Source organism: Lontra canadensis, unplaced genomic scaffold (assembly GCF_010015895.1).
Source record: "Lontra canadensis isolate GAN:19392208 unplaced genomic scaffold, GSC_riverotter_1.0 scaffold206, whole genome shotgun sequence".
NCBI lineage: Eukaryota > Metazoa > Chordata > Mammalia > Carnivora > Mustelidae > Lontra > Lontra canadensis.
In genome coordinates, this window is record NW_022631200.1 from 16,124 (window position 1) to 35,228 (window position 19,105).

Genomic DNA, 19,105 nt, shown 5'->3' on the forward strand with positions numbered 1-19,105 from the left:
CCCACGGCAATGAGAACAGAATAACCAAGGGTTGTGCACACGCCTGTGTTTACTGAAGCCCTGATCACAATCGCCAGAATAGGGCAACAAACTGAGTGCCCACCAACAGCCGAATGGAGAAAGAAGATGTGATTGTGTACCATGGAATATTATTCGGTCATGAAGAAGGAAAACATACTTACGCTAAAAAAATTGCAAAAAATACTGCACGGGACACACTTATACTCAAGATTGTTCGGTGTTTATTTGAAATTCAAATTTAACTGGGTGGCCTGCTTTCTTATTTGCGAAAGCGGGGACACCACTTCCGTGGGAACCAAACTCTGACCATAAACACACATATGGTTCATGCTCCACTAGGAGGAACAGAACCCATAGCACTCAAGACAGTGTTACTGAGTGGTGGCGGGACACAAGACGGCCATCACAGGGACACGGGTGTCATTGCTCAAACAGGGAACCATAGAAGGGACACGGGAAAAATTCAGTTCCGGGCACCCTGAGGTGCCTAATCACGGCTCTGATAGGGCTGTGCAGCAGAGGGCTGAATGAAGGGGGCCAGAATCCCCGAGAGGTCATGGGGTGCGGGTTCCCCTTCTCTGAACACACACGCGCCCCAGGGCGGCCTTCACCTCCTTGTTCCACAGGCTGTAGATGAGGGGGTTGAGCATGGGGGTCACCAGGGTGTAGGACAGGGACACCACCTGCTTGCTCTCGGGGGAGTAGCTGGCCTTGGGACGCAGGCGGATGACCCCCGTGGTGCCGTAGAACAGAACCACCACCATGAGGTGGGAGGCGCACGTGGACGGGGCCTTGCGGGGCCCGGTGGCGGAGGGCACGCAGAGCACGGGGGCCAGGATCTTGCTGTAGGACGTGGCTATCAGACAGAAGGGAACCATGATGACCAGCACCGTGGCCGCCAACACACTGGCCTCGAAGACGCTGGTGTCCCCACACACCAGGCTGAGCAGCGGGGCGATGTCACAGAAGAAGTGGCGGATGCCATGGGGCCCACAGAAGGGGAAGCTGAACAGCCAGATGGTGAAGACCAGCGACACCAGGACTCCGGCCAGCCAGCACGTGGCGGCCAGCAGGCGGCAGAACCGGGGGCTCACCAGGGCACAGTAGCGCAGGGGCCTGCAGATGGCCACGTGGCGGTCCCAGGCCATGGCGGTCAGGAGGAAGCACTTGGACGTGACGCACGACAGCACCAGGAGCAGCTGCAGGGCGCAGCCCGCGGGGGACACGCCCCGCCCGGGCCGCAGCAGGGTCACCAGCAGCCGGGGCACGATGTCCAGCGAGAAGCAGATCTCCAGCAGGGCCAAGTGGCACAGGAAGAAGTACATGGGCGCGCGCAGGGCCGGGTCCAGGGCGCTCAGCAGCACGATGAGCGCGTTGCCCAGCAGCGTGAGCAGGAACATCGCCAGGAAGAGCGCCGCGAGCAGCGGCCGCAGCGCGGGCACGTGCGCGAAGCCCAGCAGGACCAGGTCATGGGGCGCGCAGCTCCGGTTGGCGCAGGGTGGGGCTTCGGGGGCGCCCGGGGGAGCCCGGGTGGTTGGCATGGACCTGGGTGGGCACAGGAGCTCTGGGAGGGAAAGAGGTAAGGAGAGGCCGTGAAGGGCAGAGCTGGGCCTATGCGGGCTCTGTCTCCCGAAAGTGCACTGCGCAGATCAGGGGAGGCATCTTATCCGAAGGCAAATCAGCGCCGGCCACACACGGGTCCTCCTTGAATGCCGTCCATGAGCCTGGGAGGAGATCCCAGGGCCTCAGGAGGCCCACGAGGCCCTGACTGGCCTGGCCCACCCACCTTCTGACCTCTTCTCCATGGAGCTGCATCCACCATGCCCAGTCCTGCCTCAGGGCCTTTGTACTTGCTTTCCCACTGCTTGAGATACTTTTCCCTCGGACGTTTATGCAACTGTTTCCATCTCTTGCTAAAATTATGAACTCAGGGCGCCTGGGTGGCTCAGTGGGTTAAAGCCTCTGCCTTCGGCTCAGGTCATGGTCTCAGGGTCCTGGAATCAAGCCCCGCATCAGGCTCTCTTCTCAGCAGGGAGCCTGCTTCCCACCTCTCTCTCTGCCTGCCTCTCTGCCTACTTGTGGTCTCTGTCGAATAAATAAAAATAAATTTAAAAAATCTTTAAAAAGGGGCACCTGGTGGCTCAGTGGGTTAAAGCCTCTGCCTTTGGCTCAGGTCATGATCCCAGGGTCCTGGGATCGAGCCCCACATCGGGCTCTCTGCTCAGCAGGGAGCCTGCTTTCCTTCCTCTCTCTCTCTCTCTGCCTGCCTCTCTGCCTACTTGCGGTCTCTGTCAAATAAATAAAAACAAAATTTTTTTTAATCTTAAAAAAAAAAAGAATACGGCAAAAAGGAACAAAACTCTGGCAGGTGCACAAAACCTCTGGCCGCTGAAGACTGGGCGGGTTTGTATAAAAGACTCAGCAGTTTGCCGGATTCCTGCCTGGGGTGTCCCTTTCCTGGACTGTGGAAAGCTTTTGTGGGAAGCAAAGGGCCTCATTTTTACACAGTTTTGGGGAAATTCTCTTCCTCATGCAACCACTACACCTCCTGGACCTGTGACAGCTTCCCCACTAGCCTGCCCATCCCCCTTTCTGCTCAACACCCACCATGTCCCTGCTCAGCAATGTCCCCTCCCCTCCTGTGAAATTCCTGTCATTGTCCCTGTCTGCCCAGGAAGGACACAGGTAAAGCTTCAGGTCCGCAGCTATGCCCAGCGAGGGAAAGAGGGACTGATCTTGTGTGCGCCAAGCACTTCCACGGGACTTTGTACCAGGCAAAGTTTCAAGCACATTACTCGTGCACGGACGCCACACAACAGTGACAAACTAGGTCCCCACGTAACGGTGAAGTACCAGCCCGCGCCCCCACACTCACGGGGGAACACACAGCCAGTGTCCGAACCTCAGCCAGCACAGGTCACCCTGGCTTCCCAGGAGGGTGTCCACACTTGCTTACAAACGGGGCTACCAGTCATAACGCATTGAACACAGAGAGCCAGACAGACACAGAGACAGAGAGAGACACAGAGAAATCATTAAACCCCTGGAAAACATCTGGGGGGACAGAGAGGCCACACGGAGGAATCTGGCCATGGGTCTCCTGCAATAGTAAGAACGTTCTGTATCTGGGAAAGGCTCTCAAATTCTTCAGCGAGGCCCTTCAGTTAGGCAAAGTTCACATAAAACCTCTTGATGACCCTCTCAGAGGGCAAGGACCTTCTCTGCCCCGGGCCCCTTTGAGCCCCCAGTACCTGCCGCAGCACCCGGCACGCGGAGGTGAGTTCACTATGTGGCGGTGCCTCCCCGGATTATTCCTCCCGCAATGGGCTTCCCAGACAACGGCTGTCCGCGTCCCTCCCCTGCCCCGGACACATCAGGGCTGATCCGAGCAGAGGGTGCAGAGTGACAAGTGCCTCTGTTAACGACCCAGCGCCTCCCCCCATGCAGCCCCAAATCTCCTAGGATGCTCGCCCCTGGGCAGGAAAGGAACCTTCTGGCTGGAAAAGCTTCCCCTGACTGAGGTTTCATGCAGACCGCACTAACGGCGGAGAGCTTACTCCAGGAGCCTGCGCTTAGTGCTGAGCTCCCCCACCAGACACGGGGCAGCCCCAAGCCAGAGCCGGGGAAGCTGTGTAACCTCGGGCGAGTGGCTTAGCCAGGACGAGGTCACCCCCAGATGTTTCAGGGAGCTGACCGGAAAGCAGCCAGATGGAGACTTAAACCCCAGCTCTGCCATCTACTAACTGTGCGTCCCCAAACCTCATTGAGCCTGTTTCCTTGCCTGCCAACTGATGGCATCTACCCCATAAGACTGCTGTGAGAATTCCCTGAGATCATAGATGACAGTCGGGACACAGGGAACATTCAATAACTGACAGCAGTGACCATCTGCCTCATTGCCACCATGATTATCACAAACCTCTTCATCACCCGCTGTCATCATCACCATCATCACCTTCATCACCACCATCATCATCACCATTGTCGTCACCAACACCATCATCACCAGCATCATTGTCACCATCACTGTCACCATCATCACCATAACCACCATCATCATCACCACCATCGTCATCACCAACACCATCAGCAGCAGCATCATTGTCACCACCATCACTGTCACAGTCACCATCACCACCATCATCACCACCATCATCGTCACCATCGCCATCATCATCATCACCATCATCATCACCACCATCATCACCATCAGAGAATGATGGTCATGGGGTGCCCCAGCCCCCTCTTCCCCTGCAGCCTGGAGCCCTTCCCTTCACAGAGGACCCACTGACCTGCTTCTTGGTCTACCTGGAACTGAGGACAAAGCTCTGACTCTCCCCCTCGATCCAGGAGCTCCCAGGGATGACTGGGATTTCAGGAACCAGAGATTTCAATATTTGGCTCTGGCCACACAATGAGAGCCCTGAGGACTGAACCCACAGAGAATTCTGCTCATTACCAAATTGGCACCTGTGTGCTCCAGGTGGGGGCAGAGGCAGCTGGGGAGTGAGGAGTCTCTGCTTCTCTGAAGGCTGTAGTTTCCACTACATTCCCTCTTCCTGGACTTCTCCAACCTGTGTTCCTTCTGACCTCTTGCTTCCAGAATGTTCCAGAGAGGCTGGATACTGCCTGCTCCTAGCACCCACATATGCTCTTCATCTTGGCATTCAAGGCCCCCTGAAATCTGTCTCTGCCATCTCCCTGTCTTCACATCTTACCGTGTCCTCGCCCCATGTCCCCCACAGCCCCACAACTCTGGGTTATGTCAGGGGAACCAACGTAAGCTCCATGCTTCTGACTTGTGCTTTTTCCCATATGGCTGCCATGCTTCAATCACAGAAGTAAAAATAGCCAAGCTATCGAGGGGTTGGGTATGTGGGCTCTGCCATCAGAATGCCACCCCTGTATGCTTGGATGAAGGGCTTGAGCCCTTTGATTCAGTTTCCCCTTCTGGGAACGAGGTGTTTCTAGAAGAGTACCTGCCTCCCTATGTTGCCGGCACAGGTGATAACCAAGGATCCACACAACTCTGCTTCCAGGGGACTAGCACCATGCCTGGTTCTCCCAGGGCCAGCAGTAGATGTTTTCTGGTCCCAGGACGCCTGTACATCTAACCACATCGCCCCATCTGCAGGGCCCCCATTAGTTCACATCTTAATGTGCGCACTGGATATGTGTATGCAGAGCAAACGAGTGAGCAGACACTTTTACCAGCGGTGAGTCAGCTTCGTAAGCCAGACAGCATTCAGCGTGGGACAGAGCAGAGAACAGCAGCATCTTGGGATGGAAGGATAAGCCAAGTTTCCCATATATCTCTGCATCCGTGTCCCTTCCTCCTTCCCTCTCTGTCCATTTCTGCAAACACATCTGCGTCCCGTCTGCGCTGGAATCAATGTCAGTGCATCTGCCTCTCTCTCTGTCTCTGTGTCTGTACTGATGATAGATTCCACAGATAAAAGTGAAATCCTACAGCGTGCATCTTTGTTGGCTTCTCTGATTTATCGCAAAGCCCTCCAGGTCTACCCATGTTGTCAGAAATGGCTCTGGAACCTGAGTGACTGCACATGACCGTCATGCATCTCTCACAGGTAACTGTATGTTACCTGACTTGTTGGTGCCCCACCTTCTCGTGGCTAAGTGTGTAAAGGAAGGATCATGGGACTAGCTACCTGAGAAGCATAGTCTATACCTTGCAAGTGTAAAGTCCTTATAACAGACTCTGCGTGTGGTGTTAGCTGTTGTGTCTGAGTGACAATGAACACTCTATGCTTGATTGTCATCCAAAAAACAAGCAAACAAAACCCAAAAAAACAAAACATAAAAGTCCATGCCTGACACGTCTTATTTACGTCATCTTGACAGCAACTGTATTGGGTCAGCCTTTTGCCCTGTATCAGAGGTTGGCAAGCTATGGCTCTTTGCCCACTGTCTATAGCCCTGGAGCAAAAAAGAGGAAGGAAGGGAGGAAGCAAGGAAGGAAAGAAGGGGAGGGGAGGGAATGGAGGGAGAAAGGAAGGAAGATGGGGATAGAAAGAAAGAGAGGGAGAGGGAGAGAGGGAAGGAGAAAAGAAGGTAGGAAGGAAGCAAGGAAGGAGAGAGAGGAAGGAAAGGAGGGAGGAAGGGAGGAAGGGAGATGGGGAGAGAAAAAAAATAGAGGGAGAGGGAGAAAGGGAGGGAAGAACATTTTTACATTATTAAATAAATGCTTGGAAAGAAAATCAAAAGAAGAATATTTTGTTACACATGAGCATTATATACAATTCAAATCTCACTAAAATGTTTGGGAACACAGCCTGTCGCTCATTCATTCATGGTCTGTGGCTGCCTTCGGGCTATGATGACAGAGCTGAGCAGTTACAACAGAGAGCACGGAGCTGCCAGAGCTGAAAATATTTACTCTCTGGCCCTTTATAGATAATGTGGTAGAATCTCTGACCTATGCACGGAAATTGGTGGAGACAGAATGCACCAAAAGGTGCACAGAAGGTCAGAGAGAGGGAGTGATGCATACAAGACCCCAGTGCTAAGTGTCCAGCTCTATTTCCAACCCCTCCAGATACTCCAAGCGCAGTGCACAACCCCAGAGCCCAGCCAGGGCATACAAGGCTGCAGCGCAGACCTCACGGTGTTGAAGGCTATCGGCGAGCGGGTTCAGGACCAAAGTGAGATGACATAGTTTGTGGAGCTTGGCATGGAGGCTCTGCAGCCCAGGGGACACAGAGACATAGCGGTAGCCACACCATATGAAAGAGCCATGGCCAGGTGGGAGCTGTGGAGCACGTATGGAGTTTCCTTAAAAAGTTAAAAATAGGGGCACCTGGGTGGCTCAGTGGGTTAAAGCCTCTGCCTTCAGCTCAGGTCATGATCCCAGGGTCCTGGGACCAAGCCCCACATTGGGTTCTCCGCTCAGCAGAGAGCCTACCTCCTCTCTCTCTGCCTGCCTTTCTGTCTACTTGTGATTTCTGTCAAATAAATAAAATCTTTAAAAAAAAAGTTAAAAATAGAGCTACCCTATGACCCAGCAATTGCACTACTGGGTATTTACCCAAAGATACAGATGTAGTGAAAAGAAGGGCCATATGCACCCCAATGTTCATAGCAGCAATGTCCACAGTAGCCAAACTGTGGAAAGAGCCAAGATGCCCTTCAACAGATGAATGGATAAAGAAAATGTGATAGATAAATATGCAGTGGAATACTATGCAGCCATCAAAAAAATGAAATCCTATCAGTTAAAACTACGTGGATGGGACTAGAGGGTATTGTGCTGAGTGAAATAAGTCAATCACTCTCTGATATGAGGAATATGAGAGATGGGGTGGTGGGTCATGGGGGTAAAGAAGGAAAAAATGAAACAAGATGGGACTGGGAGGGAGACAAACCATAAGAGATTCTTAATCTCACAAAACAAACAGGGTTGCTTGAGGGGTGGTGAGGCAAGGACAGGGTGACTGGGTGATGGACATTGGCGAGGGTATGTGTTATGGTGAGTGCTGTGAATTGTGTAAGACTGATGATTCACAGACCTGTACCCCTGGAGCATATAATACATTATATGTTAATGAAAATTTAAATTTTTTTAAGATTTTATGTATTTATTTGACAGAGAGAGCACAAGTAGGCAGAGAGGCAGGCAGAGAGAGAGGAGGAAGCAGGCTCCCCACTGAGCAGAGAGCCTGACGCGGGGCTGGATTCCAGGACCCTGGGATCATGACCTGAGCCGAAGGCAGAGGCTTTAACCCACTGAGCCACCCAGGCGCCCCTAAAAATTTTTTAAAAGAGAGATTATGCTGAGTGAAATAAGTCAAGCAGAGAAAAATAGAGGGAGAGGGAGGAAGGGAGGGAGGAACATTTATTAAAGAGAAAGTCAATTATCATATGGTTTCACTTACTTGCAGAGCATAAGGAATAACACGGAGGACATTAGGAGAAGGAAAGGAGAAGGGAGTAGGGGGAAATCGGAGGGGGAGACGAACCATGAGAGACTGTGGACTCTGAGAAACAAACCGAGGGTTTTGGAGGGGAGGGGTAGGGGGTTGGGTGAGCCTGGTGGTGGGTATCCATGAGGGCATGGATTGCATGGAGCACTGGGTGTTATATGCAAACAATGAATCTTGGAACACGGCATCAGATACTAATGACGGTGACTAATATAACACAATATTTTTTTTTTAAAAAAGAGTCTGGGGGCGCCTGGGTGGCTCAGTGGGTTAAAGCCTCTGCCTTCAGCTCAGGTCATGATCCCAGAGTCCTGGGATTGAGCCCCGCATCGGGCTCCCTGCTCGGCGGGGAGCCTGCTTCCTCCTCTCTCTCTGCCTGCCTCTCTGCCTACTTGTGATCTCTGTCTGTCAAATAAATAAATAAAATCTTTAAAAAAAAAAAAAGAGTCTCTACGCAAGTATGGCCAGATCTGCCGAAAATAATGGAGAAGCCAGCTGGAGGTGTTTGCTACAACTTTGTAGAGAGAGAATTATGGGGTGTCCGGCTGGTCAGTCAGTAGGGAACACAGCTCTGGACCTCAGGGTCATGAGCTCAAACCCCACGCTGGGTGTAGAGATCACTTAAAAATAAAATCCAAGATCTATAAAGAACTCCTCAAACTCAACACACACAAAACAGATAATCACGTCAAAAAATGGGCAGAAGACACGAACAGACACTTCTCCAAAGAAGACATACAAATGGCTAACAGACACATGAAAAAATGTTCATCATCACTAGCCATCAGGGAGATTCAAATCAAAACCACATTGAGATACCACCTCATACCAGTTAGAATGGCCAAAATTAACAAGATGTTAAACAATGTGTGTTGGAGAGGATGTGGAGAAGGGGAAGCCTCTTACACGGTTGGTGGGAATGCAAGTTGGTGCAGCCACTTTGGAAAACAGTGTGGAGATTCCTTAAGAAATTAAAAATAGGGACACTGGGTGGCTCAGTGGGTTAAGCCTCTGCCTTCGGCTCAGGTCATGATCTCAGGGTCCTGGGATTGTGATCTCTCTGTCAAAAAAAAATAAAATAAAATCTTTAAAAAAAAGAAATTAAAAATAGAGCTTCCCTATGGCCCGGCAATTGCACTCCTGGGTATTTACCCCAAAGATACAGATGTAGTGTAAAGAAGGGCCATCTGTACCCCAGTGTTCATAGCAGCAATGGCCACGGTCACCAAACTGTGGAAAGAACCAAGATGCCCTTCAACGGACGAATGCATAAAGAAGATGTGGTCCATATACACTATGGAGTATCATGCCTCCATCAGAAAGGATGAATACCCAACTTTTGTAGCAACATGGACAGGACTGGAAGAAATTATGCTGAGTGAAATAAGTCAAGCAGAGAGAGTCAATTATCATATGGTTTCATTTATTTGTGGAGCATAACAAATAGCATGGAGGACATGGGGAGATGGAGAGGAGAAGGGAGTTGGGGGAAATTGGAGGGGGAGACGAACCATGAGAGACTGTGGACTCTGAGAAACAAACTGAGGGTTTTGGAGGGGTGGCAGGGTTGGGTGAGCCTGGTGGTGGGTATTAAGGAGGGCACGGATTGCATGGAGCACTGGGTGTGGGGCATAAACAATGAATTCTGGAACACTGAAAAAAAATTTTAAGATTTTATTTATTTATTTGACAGAGATCACAAGTAGGCAGAGAGGCAGACAGAGAGAGAGAGAGAGGAGGAAGCAGGCTCCCCACCAAGCAGAGAGCCTGACGCGGGGCTGGATCCCAGAACCCTGAGATCATGACCTGAGCCGCAGGCAGAGGCTTAACCCACTGAGCCACCCAGGCGCCCTGAAAAAATTAAAAAAAAAAAGAAATTAAGGCTGTGTTTAGTAAGACCTTATGCATAGCTCTTTAAGAGAGACCTTTCCTAGGACAAATACTGTATTTTTTAATGACCATACTGGAAGACAGAAGTCAGTACAGCTTCTAAAATGAATGTGGGCAAGGACTAGAGGCGGCATCAGTGGGAAAGTCAAGGACGGCTGGTGAGAACGTGGGAGATTATTTTTCTTAGAGTCTTTTGGGTTTTGGGGGGCTCGAACTTACAACCCTGAGATCAAGACCCGAGCTGAGATCAACAGTCAGGTACTCAACTGACCGCGCCACCAGGTGCCCCTGATTTGGAGTCTTTTACTAGGGCTCTCTCACGGCACCTTGGACAGCAGCTTCTGAATTACCCGAGCGTGTACGGCCGGTGTTGGGTCTTGGTGCCATTCACTGTCCCTCTCCGTGCTCCCGTGCTCCCCTTTTGCCACACGGACCCGCCAGAGCGCACCAGAGCAGGAGGGGGAAGCAGCAGGCATCCCTGGGGCTCAGTGTCCGTGCAGATCTCCTCCTGGTGCCAGCGCCACCCGGCCACATGTCAGGGCTGTGTCTGCTGTGAGAATCCCCACAACCAGAGCAAACCGTCCACACCCAGCAACCCCGACCCGACGCACAGCCCACGCCCAGGCAGCTATCGCAGCGAGCCCCTTGCTCACATCCCTGTAGGACTCGGGGCACGTGCAGAAGAGAACCAAACCGACACAAAATACCACTTTAGCTGTGCGTCCGGACAGTCTCTGTCCCTGACCTGGACACCCCGACTTTTCCAGCATCTGACTCCCAGACCTTTCACAGTGCTGGGCAAAAAGAAACGGCCCCAGCGGGAAGGTACAGCTGGGCAGGGGTGAGAGATAGCAGCCCCCCCCCCCACTGCCCTGACCGCTGCAACATACCCCCAGGGTGCATCTTCCCAGAGGGGTCCCGCGGCAACAGAAGTAGAGGACACACCTCTGGATGGGGGCGGGCCACAGGGTCCCAGACCCGCAGCCAATGGCCAGCATCCACCCAGCTCTCCGCCCCTTCAGCCACTGAGAATGTCTGGGACAGCCCCTTCCGTGTCCACGTCTCACACACACTCACACACAGTCCTTAACACACACACTCACACACACAGAATTGGCTCTCGCTTCACTTGCACAGAGGAAAGACATTTTTTAAACCCGAGTTCTTGTGTGTGAGTGTGAAGGTGTGTGTGTGTGTGAGTGTTGAGTGTGTGTGTGTTTGTAATAAAGGGTAGAAGGGCTGCAAAGGAGGAAGTGACAGTTGACAGCGCAGAGCAGGCCATCCAAAATAGAAATTTCTTGCCCCCTCCTCGGCCCCGCATCTCAGAAGTCAGTCTTTCTCCCCACGAGCCTCCTGAACACGCCCTTCCTGTCCTTATTCCGCAGGCTGCCAATGACAGGGTCCACCGTGGGGGTGAGGATGCCATAGCATGTGGAGATGACCTTGTCTCGGTCATGGGTGACCTTCTCCTGAAGCGCCACGTATGGGGGGATGGCCACAGAAGAGCGAAGCGAGACCCACACCTCGCTGTGGCTGCTCTTCTGGCCACAGAAGAGCAAAGCGAGACCCACACGTGGAGAAGTCCTGGCCGTGGCCCTCTGCAGTGCGCCACGGAGCCTTCTGTAGGAGGTCACAGCAGGATCAGGGCACCAGTACACACTGTGAGCGCCTCACAGAATAGTCGGTGAGAGAAGGCCAGCTGGAGCAGGGCCAGGAGTTCACACAAGAAGTGACTGATGACCTGGTGGCCGCAGAACTCCAAGGGCACAGCCAGCACAGGGACCATGGTCAGCAGGAACACCGCTGTCCACAAGGTCCCGGCCAACAGGCCGCAAAGTCGGGGCCCCATGTGCAAAGAGTAGAGCCAGGGGTCCATGATGGCCACACAGCCATCACAGGCCATGGCGGCCAGCAGGAGACACTCCACAACACTCAGAGAGGGCCCCACGGCCATTGGGGCCAAGCAGTGTGCGAGCGAGATGACGGGAAGAGTCAGCGGGCAGTTGGCGAGCATCTGGGGCACGCGGGACATGGTGAAGCACACGCCCACGAGGGACAGGCTGCTGAGGAAGAAGGACATGGACGTGTGGAGCTGGGGACCGTGGGAGAGCAGGAGCAGGATGAGGCCATTCCCGAAAACGGTGACAACGCAGGTCAGGATGAGCAGGCAGAAGAAGACGGTCGGAGCCCACGGGCACCGGGAGAGCCCAAGCAGCATGAAGTAGGTCTCCTCTCCGCCGTTCTGGCCTCCGTCCCCTTCCCGCGCTCTGGCTGGGTGGGAAAATGTGATGACCTTGAGAGGTGGTTCAGAAACCGGCAGCTCCTTAGAAACACGGCTGGGCTCTTTGAAGGCACCATCACGCATTCCTGGGCACTGCGATGGGCCCTTCACCCCAGCATTGCTGCGGTCCTTGCTGAGCAATGTTGGCTGAACACAGACCACCTCTCAGAAGCACTCATGGGCCCTCCAATATGGAGCCACCAACTGGGGGACTGGTGGATCATGGAAGGGACTGGGTTGTTCCTTGGCTGACTCTATCACATATCGCTTAGTGGGCTCCTTCATTCCTCCATTTATAACCAGGCCTTTGACTCATGAGTCCATTTATGGATGGATTCACTCATTGGTTCTTTAATGCACTCATTCATTCATTCAACAAGCACCTCTGAACAGCTTCTAACTAGCCCAGACTCGACCTCACGCAATGAAATTAGTGGGGAACGAAAAAACAAAAAAAATGAGGCCTGAGCTCAAGGAGTTGATAGACTAAAGAAAAATTTGAAAAGTAACACAAGTGTGCTAAGTGCTGGGACCATGCTCTGTTCCTGCCCACCATACTCCCTTCCCTGAAAAACTGTATCTGCATGTCCTTCCCCAAGTTCTGCAACCTCTAGGAGTTTATCCTGCTGACAGACTGCATGTGCAAACTAAGATCAATAGGATTATTTTTTTAAAAATTAGGATATTTAATATCCTATTAAAAAAATAGGATAATTGATTAAAAAACAGATTTTTAAAATTTTTTTCAAGTTTCCAGAGAAATCTATACTTTCAATGCCATCCCAATAAAAATACCATCAGCATTTTTCGAAGTGCTGAAACAAACAATCCTAAATTTGTATGGAACCAGAAAAGACCCCAAATTGCCAAGGAAATGTTGAAAAAGAGAAACAAAGGTGGGGGCATCATGTTGCCTGATTTCAAGCTTTACTACAAAGCTGTGATCACCAAGACAGCATGGTACTGGCACAAAGACAGACACACAGACCAGTGAAACAGAGTAGAGAGCTCAGATATGGACCCTCAACTCTATGGTCAAATAATCTTCAACAAAGCAGGAAAAAATATCCTGTGGAAAAAAGACAGTTTCTTCAATAAATAGTGCTGGGAAAACTGGACATTCCTCTATGTATAGAAGAATGAAACTCAACCATTCTCTTACACCATACACAAAGATAAACTCAGAATGGATAAAAGACCTCAACACGAGGCAGGAATCCATCAGAATCTTGGAGGAGAACATAGGCAGTAACCTCTTCGACATCGGCCATGGCAACTTCTTTCAAGACACATCTCCAAAGACAAAGGAAACAAAAGCAAAAATGAACCCTTGGGACTTCATCAAGATCAAAAGTTTCTGCATAGCAAAGGAAACAATCAACAAAACAAAGAGGCAACCCATGGAATTGGAGAAGATATTTGCAAATGACAGTACAGACAAAGGGCTGATATCCAAGATCTGTAAAGAACTCCTTAAACTCAATACACACAAAACAGATAACCATGTCAAAAATGGGCATAAGACAAGAACAGACACTTCTCCAAAGAAGACATACAAATGGCTAACAGACACATGAAAAAATGTTCATCATCATTAGCCATCAGGGAGATTCAAATCAAAACCACATTGAGATACCACCTTACACCAGTTTGAATGGCCAAAATCAGCAAGACAGGAAACAACGTGTGTTGGAGAGGCTGTGGAGAAAGGGGAACCCTCTTACACTGTTGGTGGGAATGCAAGTTGGTGCAGCCACTTTAGAAAAGAGTGTGGAGATCCCTTAAGAAATTAAAAATAGAGCTTCCCTATGACCCTGCAATTGCACTACTGGGTATTTACCCCAAAGATAGAGATGTAGTGAAAAGAAAGACCATGTGTACTCCAGTATTCATAGCAGCAATGTCCAAAATAGACAAACTGTGGAAAGAACCAAGATGCCCTTCAACGGACAAATGGATAAGGAAGATGTGGTCCATATACACTATGGAGTATTATGCCTCCATCAGAAAGGATGAATCCCCAGCTTTTGTATCAACATGGATGGGACTGGAAGAGATTATGCTGAGTGAAATAAGTCAAGCAGAGAGAGTCAATTCTCATATGGTTTCACTTATTTGTGGAGCATAACGAATAACACGGAGGACATGGGAGATGGAGAGGAGAAGGGAGTTGGGGGAAATCGGAGGGGGGACGAACCATGAGAGACTATGGACTCTGAGAAACTAACTGAGGGTTTTGGAGGGGTGGGTGGGTGAGCCTGGTGATGGGTATTCAGGAGGGCACGGATTGCAGGGAACACTGGGTGTTATACACAAACAATGAATCATGGAACACTACATCAGAAACTAATGATGTACTGTATAGTGACTAACATAATTTTAAAAAATTAAAAAATAAGATAAAAAATTTTAAAGTTTATTCATTTATTCACTTAAGTCATCTCCACACCCAATGTGGGGCTCGAACTCACCACCCCAAGATTGAGCTGCACTCTCTTCCAACTGAGCCAGGCAGGCACCCCTCAAAATCATGTTTAAAAACATAAATGCTAGATTGTATTCCAGAAGATGGAAAACCATCTCAGTATCTAGAAACACGGACGGGGTAGAGAAATTGTGGCCCATCTATGGCAAGAATACTGTGCAGGAGTGAAAAGAATAAGGAAACTATGTGAACTGATAGATTGATTGATTGATTGATTTCTAATATATTGTTAAACTGAAAGTGTGGAGGTGAGTTTGGTGGCGGCAGCCATCATATCGGGAACACCTGGGTATGCATCTGGAAGCAGCAGCTACCTTTGTTTTTTAGTGGGGAAGAAAATACACTGTATACCTTGATCTCCTCCTTCGACCTGACACCGAAATTGAAGTGTCATGTGAAGAAGATGAGAAAGGACAGGTCTGAACTTGGGACAAAGGAGCACAGTTAGGGGCACTAGAGCACCTGCCTCGCACTTGTAGGAACTTGAGTTTCTGACCGAGGGCAAGGGATCCTTTCCTCATGAGGGGATAAAAATGCTTCCTAAAGAAATGATGGGAGAGCACTGGGAGGAAAGGGGCCCTGATTAGCATGGCCAGGAGCGGGGGGAAACGGCAAGCCAGGCAGAGGGAGTAGGACGGATGGATGGGCGGATGGACAGACAGAGCTGTATCCGGTGAAACCTCCTCTTCCCACGCTTCTCCCACATCCAGCCACACACCTGGTTCCAGCAGCGTCTAACCCGCCAACTTCAGTCCTTCCTTGCATGAAGAGACGCACACAAACAGGAATCAGGCTGTCTCACACTTTGGGGAGAACAAGAAGATCATTCCAAGGAGTCCGTGTACAACATCCTGGTCCCCTGCACCTTCCCAAGCAGGAGCTCTGAGAATAAGAACATCCCATCTCCCTCCCTCTGTCTTTTTTTTTTTTTTTGGTCTCCTGCATTGTTTCTGGAAAGCCCAGTGGGGAGACAGGTGGAGCCCGAGGCAGGGGGAGGACTGGACAAGTGGAGAGAGGTGAGTGATGTCAGTCACGTCAGTCAGTCGTCTCTTCCCCAACTACACCCCAGCAGTCTCTGAAGGCTCCCAGCACCACCTGGGGACGCTTGCTTGCAAAGGCTAGATTGGGATGTTGGAAAAACAACCCCCACGGAGCTCTCAGAGCCGGCAGAGGAAAAGTTTGGCATGAGGGGTCGTTGCCTCCCTCCAGAATCTGCGCTGCTGGCGGCGGGCAGGGGACTGCAGATGGGAGACCCAGGGTCTGGGTGTGCGGGGGTCATCCCAGCCACGCTGTGGATGGGCTGTGGGGCCTTCCTGAGAGTCCCATTCCTCGTGTGTGAGGTGGACGGAGGAACCCCAGCTGTCGTGGCCCGAGAAAGGCCTCATGGGTGGGCAGGGAGAAGCCCGCAGTGACGGGACCCAGACAAGGCCGCACTGCGACCGCCAACCGGCGCAGCAGAAACGAGCCCCGCCCGTAATCGTGCGTGAACACAGACAAAACGAGCACTGGCCAGACAAACCCAAGGCCTCTCCAGCTTGTAGGGCGACCAACCCAGGCCTGTGTTCCCAAGACTGTCCCGATTTTACGACTGAAAGTCCTGTATCCCACAGATTTCTCAGTGTGGCTGGTCAGGCCTACTTGTGACCTTGAGACACATGACCTTGAGATGGCACAGTGTTATCCTCTGGCCTTCGGTCTGCCCAGACAATGAGGGGAGTGGAGCCTATCACTGACTTTCAAAACCCCTTTCTATAGAAAGTAGGTTTTTGTGGTTGGTGTGTTGGCCCCAAAGGAACAAAGGCAAAGCTTTCCCAAAAAAGACAGATGATCTCCAGATGCCTGGGGGGCTCATTCGCTCAAGTGTCTGCCTTCCACTGGGGTCATGATCCCAGGGTTCAGGAACTGAGTCCTGCAGGGAGTTCCTTGCTCAGCAGGAAGCCTGCTTCTCCCTCTGCCCACTGCTCCCCCTGCTTGCGCGCTCTCTCTCTCTCATAAATAAATAAATAATCTTAAAAAAAACCAAAACAGATTGCATGATCTCACTCCCATGTGGGTCGGAAACAGCTGAGTGCTCAGAAGCAGAGAGCTGAATGGTGGCGGCCGGAGAGGGAATGGGGAGGGGCTGGTCAGCGGGGACCAAGCTGCACTCACACTGGGTAAAACAGTCCGGACACCTCCCGAGCAGCCGACTGCACCTGCTAACACTGTGTCGGGTACCGGAGGCTTGCAGGGAGCGCTCGGGTGCTCGCCTCACACACACAACAGCAACTCGGTGGCTGGACTGTCTGAGTTTTCTCACTGTGTCCGAGCCCACCCAGCCACCCCTCTGCACACCTTACGAATATACATTTTTACAACAAACGAAAAAAGCACCCTGAAACAGGAACTACACAGATGGGCGCATGTTATAAATTTGGGTGATCCGTAATTGCAGGTTTTCTTTTTGACCGATGTTAGTTTATGAACTTGGTGCCGCCTCGGTCTACGTCCCACGAGTGTGTGGTGATGAGTGTGCGCATGCATGTGCGAGAAACTGGACACCCCGAATCCGAAGTTTTTACGTGCGAGTATGAAGGGACAAGCCAAATCCGAAGCCATGCTCATCTCCGCGCTGCAGAAATGAGCAACGAGGAGGGAAAGCTGACCAGTGAACTCACAAAGAGAGTGAAGACGCCGACCAACATGTACACCTTTGTTTAACTTTCGGGGAGAAAGGGACACTGAGGAAAAACAAAGGAAGAGGGGCGCCTGGGTGGCTCAGTGGGTTAAGCATCTGCTTTCGGCTCAGGTCATGGTCTCAGGGTCCTGGGATCGAGCCCTGCATAGGGCTCTCTGCTCAATGGGGAGCCTGCTTCCTCCTCTCTCTGCCTGCTTCTCTGCCTACTTGTGATCTCTCTCTCTCTCTCTGTCAAATAAATAAATAAATAAATCTTTAAAAAAAAAAAGATCAAAAGCTTCTGGACAGCAAAGGGAAGAGTCAACAAAACCAAAAGACAACTGACAGAATGGGAGAAGATATTTGTAAACGACATATCAGATAAAGGGCTAGTATCCAAAATCTATAAAGAACTTACCAAACTCAAGACCCAAAGAACAAATAATCCAATCAAGAAATGGGCAGAGGATATGAACAGACATTTCTGCAAAGAAGACATCCAGATGGCCAACAGACACATGGAAAAGTGCTCCACATCACTCAGCATCAGGGAAATACAAATCAAAACCACAGTGAGATACCACCTCACACCAATCAGAATGGCTAAAATTAACAAGTCAGGAAACAACATGTGTTGGGGAGGATGTGGAGAAAGGGGCATCCTCCTACACTGCTGGTGGGAATGCAAGCTGGTGTAGCCACTCTGGAAAGCAGTATGGAGGTTCCTCAGAAAGTTGAAAATAGAGCTGCCCTACGACCCAGCAATTGCAATACTAGGGATTTACCCCAAAAATACAGACGTAAAGAAGGGGCACATACACCCCAATGTTCATAGCAGCAATGTCCAGAATAGCCAAACTATGGAAAGAGCTGAGCTGTCCTTCAAGAGACGAATGGATAAAGAAGATGTGGTCCATATGTATAAAGGAATATTCCTCAGCCATCAGGAAGGATGGACACCCACCATCTGCATCAACATGGACGGGACTGGAGGGGATTTTGTTAAGTCAGGTAAGGCAGGCAGAGAAAGACAATGATCATACAGTGTCACTCATACGTGAAACATTAGCAATAGCCCACGGAGGGTCGTAGGGGAAGGGAGGGAAATCCAAAGGGGGGCAAGTCAGAGAAGGAAACCAACCATGAGAGATTCTGGACTCTGGGAAACAAACTGAGGGTTTCAGAGCAGAGGGAGGGTAGAGGATGGGCTAACAGGGTGATGGGCATTAGGAAGGGCAGGTGTTGGGGTGAGCCCTGGGTATTATATGCAACTAAGGAATCATGGAACACTACGTCAAAAACTAATGACGTACTGCATGTTGGCTGAGCGTGATAAAAAAAAAAAAAAAGAAAGTGACTCCTGTTAAAAGGAGAGGGAAAAAAAACTTGAGTAGAAAATGCTGGGGAAGAAACTGGGGCACCTGAGTGGCTCAGTGGGTTGAGCATTTGCCTTCGGCCCTGGTCAGGATCCCAGGGTTGTGGGATCCAGCCCTGCCTCCTCCCCCACCTGCCTCACCCCACCCCCATGCCCCACCCACCACCCCGGTCTGCCAATTGGCCTGTCTCTCCCGCTCTGTCCCTCTGCTCCCCCACCCTGCCACTGTTCACACCACCCCCTCCCAATCCCACAAGCTCTCTCTGTTTTTCTCCAATAAACCAAGTCTTTTCTGAAAGGAGCCTGTGTACTTTCCCGTGATTCCAGACTGCCACCTGCCGACCACACGGGAACCGAGGACCGCTGAGGCACTCCCTCAAACTAGAGCAGAGAAAATAAACCAGATGCCTTTACACCGCCCCTGTTATATTTGGGTGGAGTTTTCCTGTGGTTTTCT

The 19,105-nt window shown here is 51.0% G+C and overlaps 1 protein-coding gene across 1 annotated transcript; it reads right to left on the minus strand.

The window, feature by feature from the left end:
* Positions 1–575: 575 nt before the first annotated feature.
* On the minus strand, positions 576–4,210 carry LOC116861856 (olfactory receptor 10A7-like). The gene is made up of 2 exons (XM_032848724.1): positions 4,104–4,210; positions 576–1,566 (listed from the first exon to the last, which is right to left on the minus strand). Exons 1-2 carry the CDS (start codon positions 4,208–4,210, stop codon positions 576–578), a joined length of 1,098 nt encoding a protein of 365 aa, XP_032704615.1.
* Positions 4,211–19,105: the final 14,895 nt, after the last annotated feature.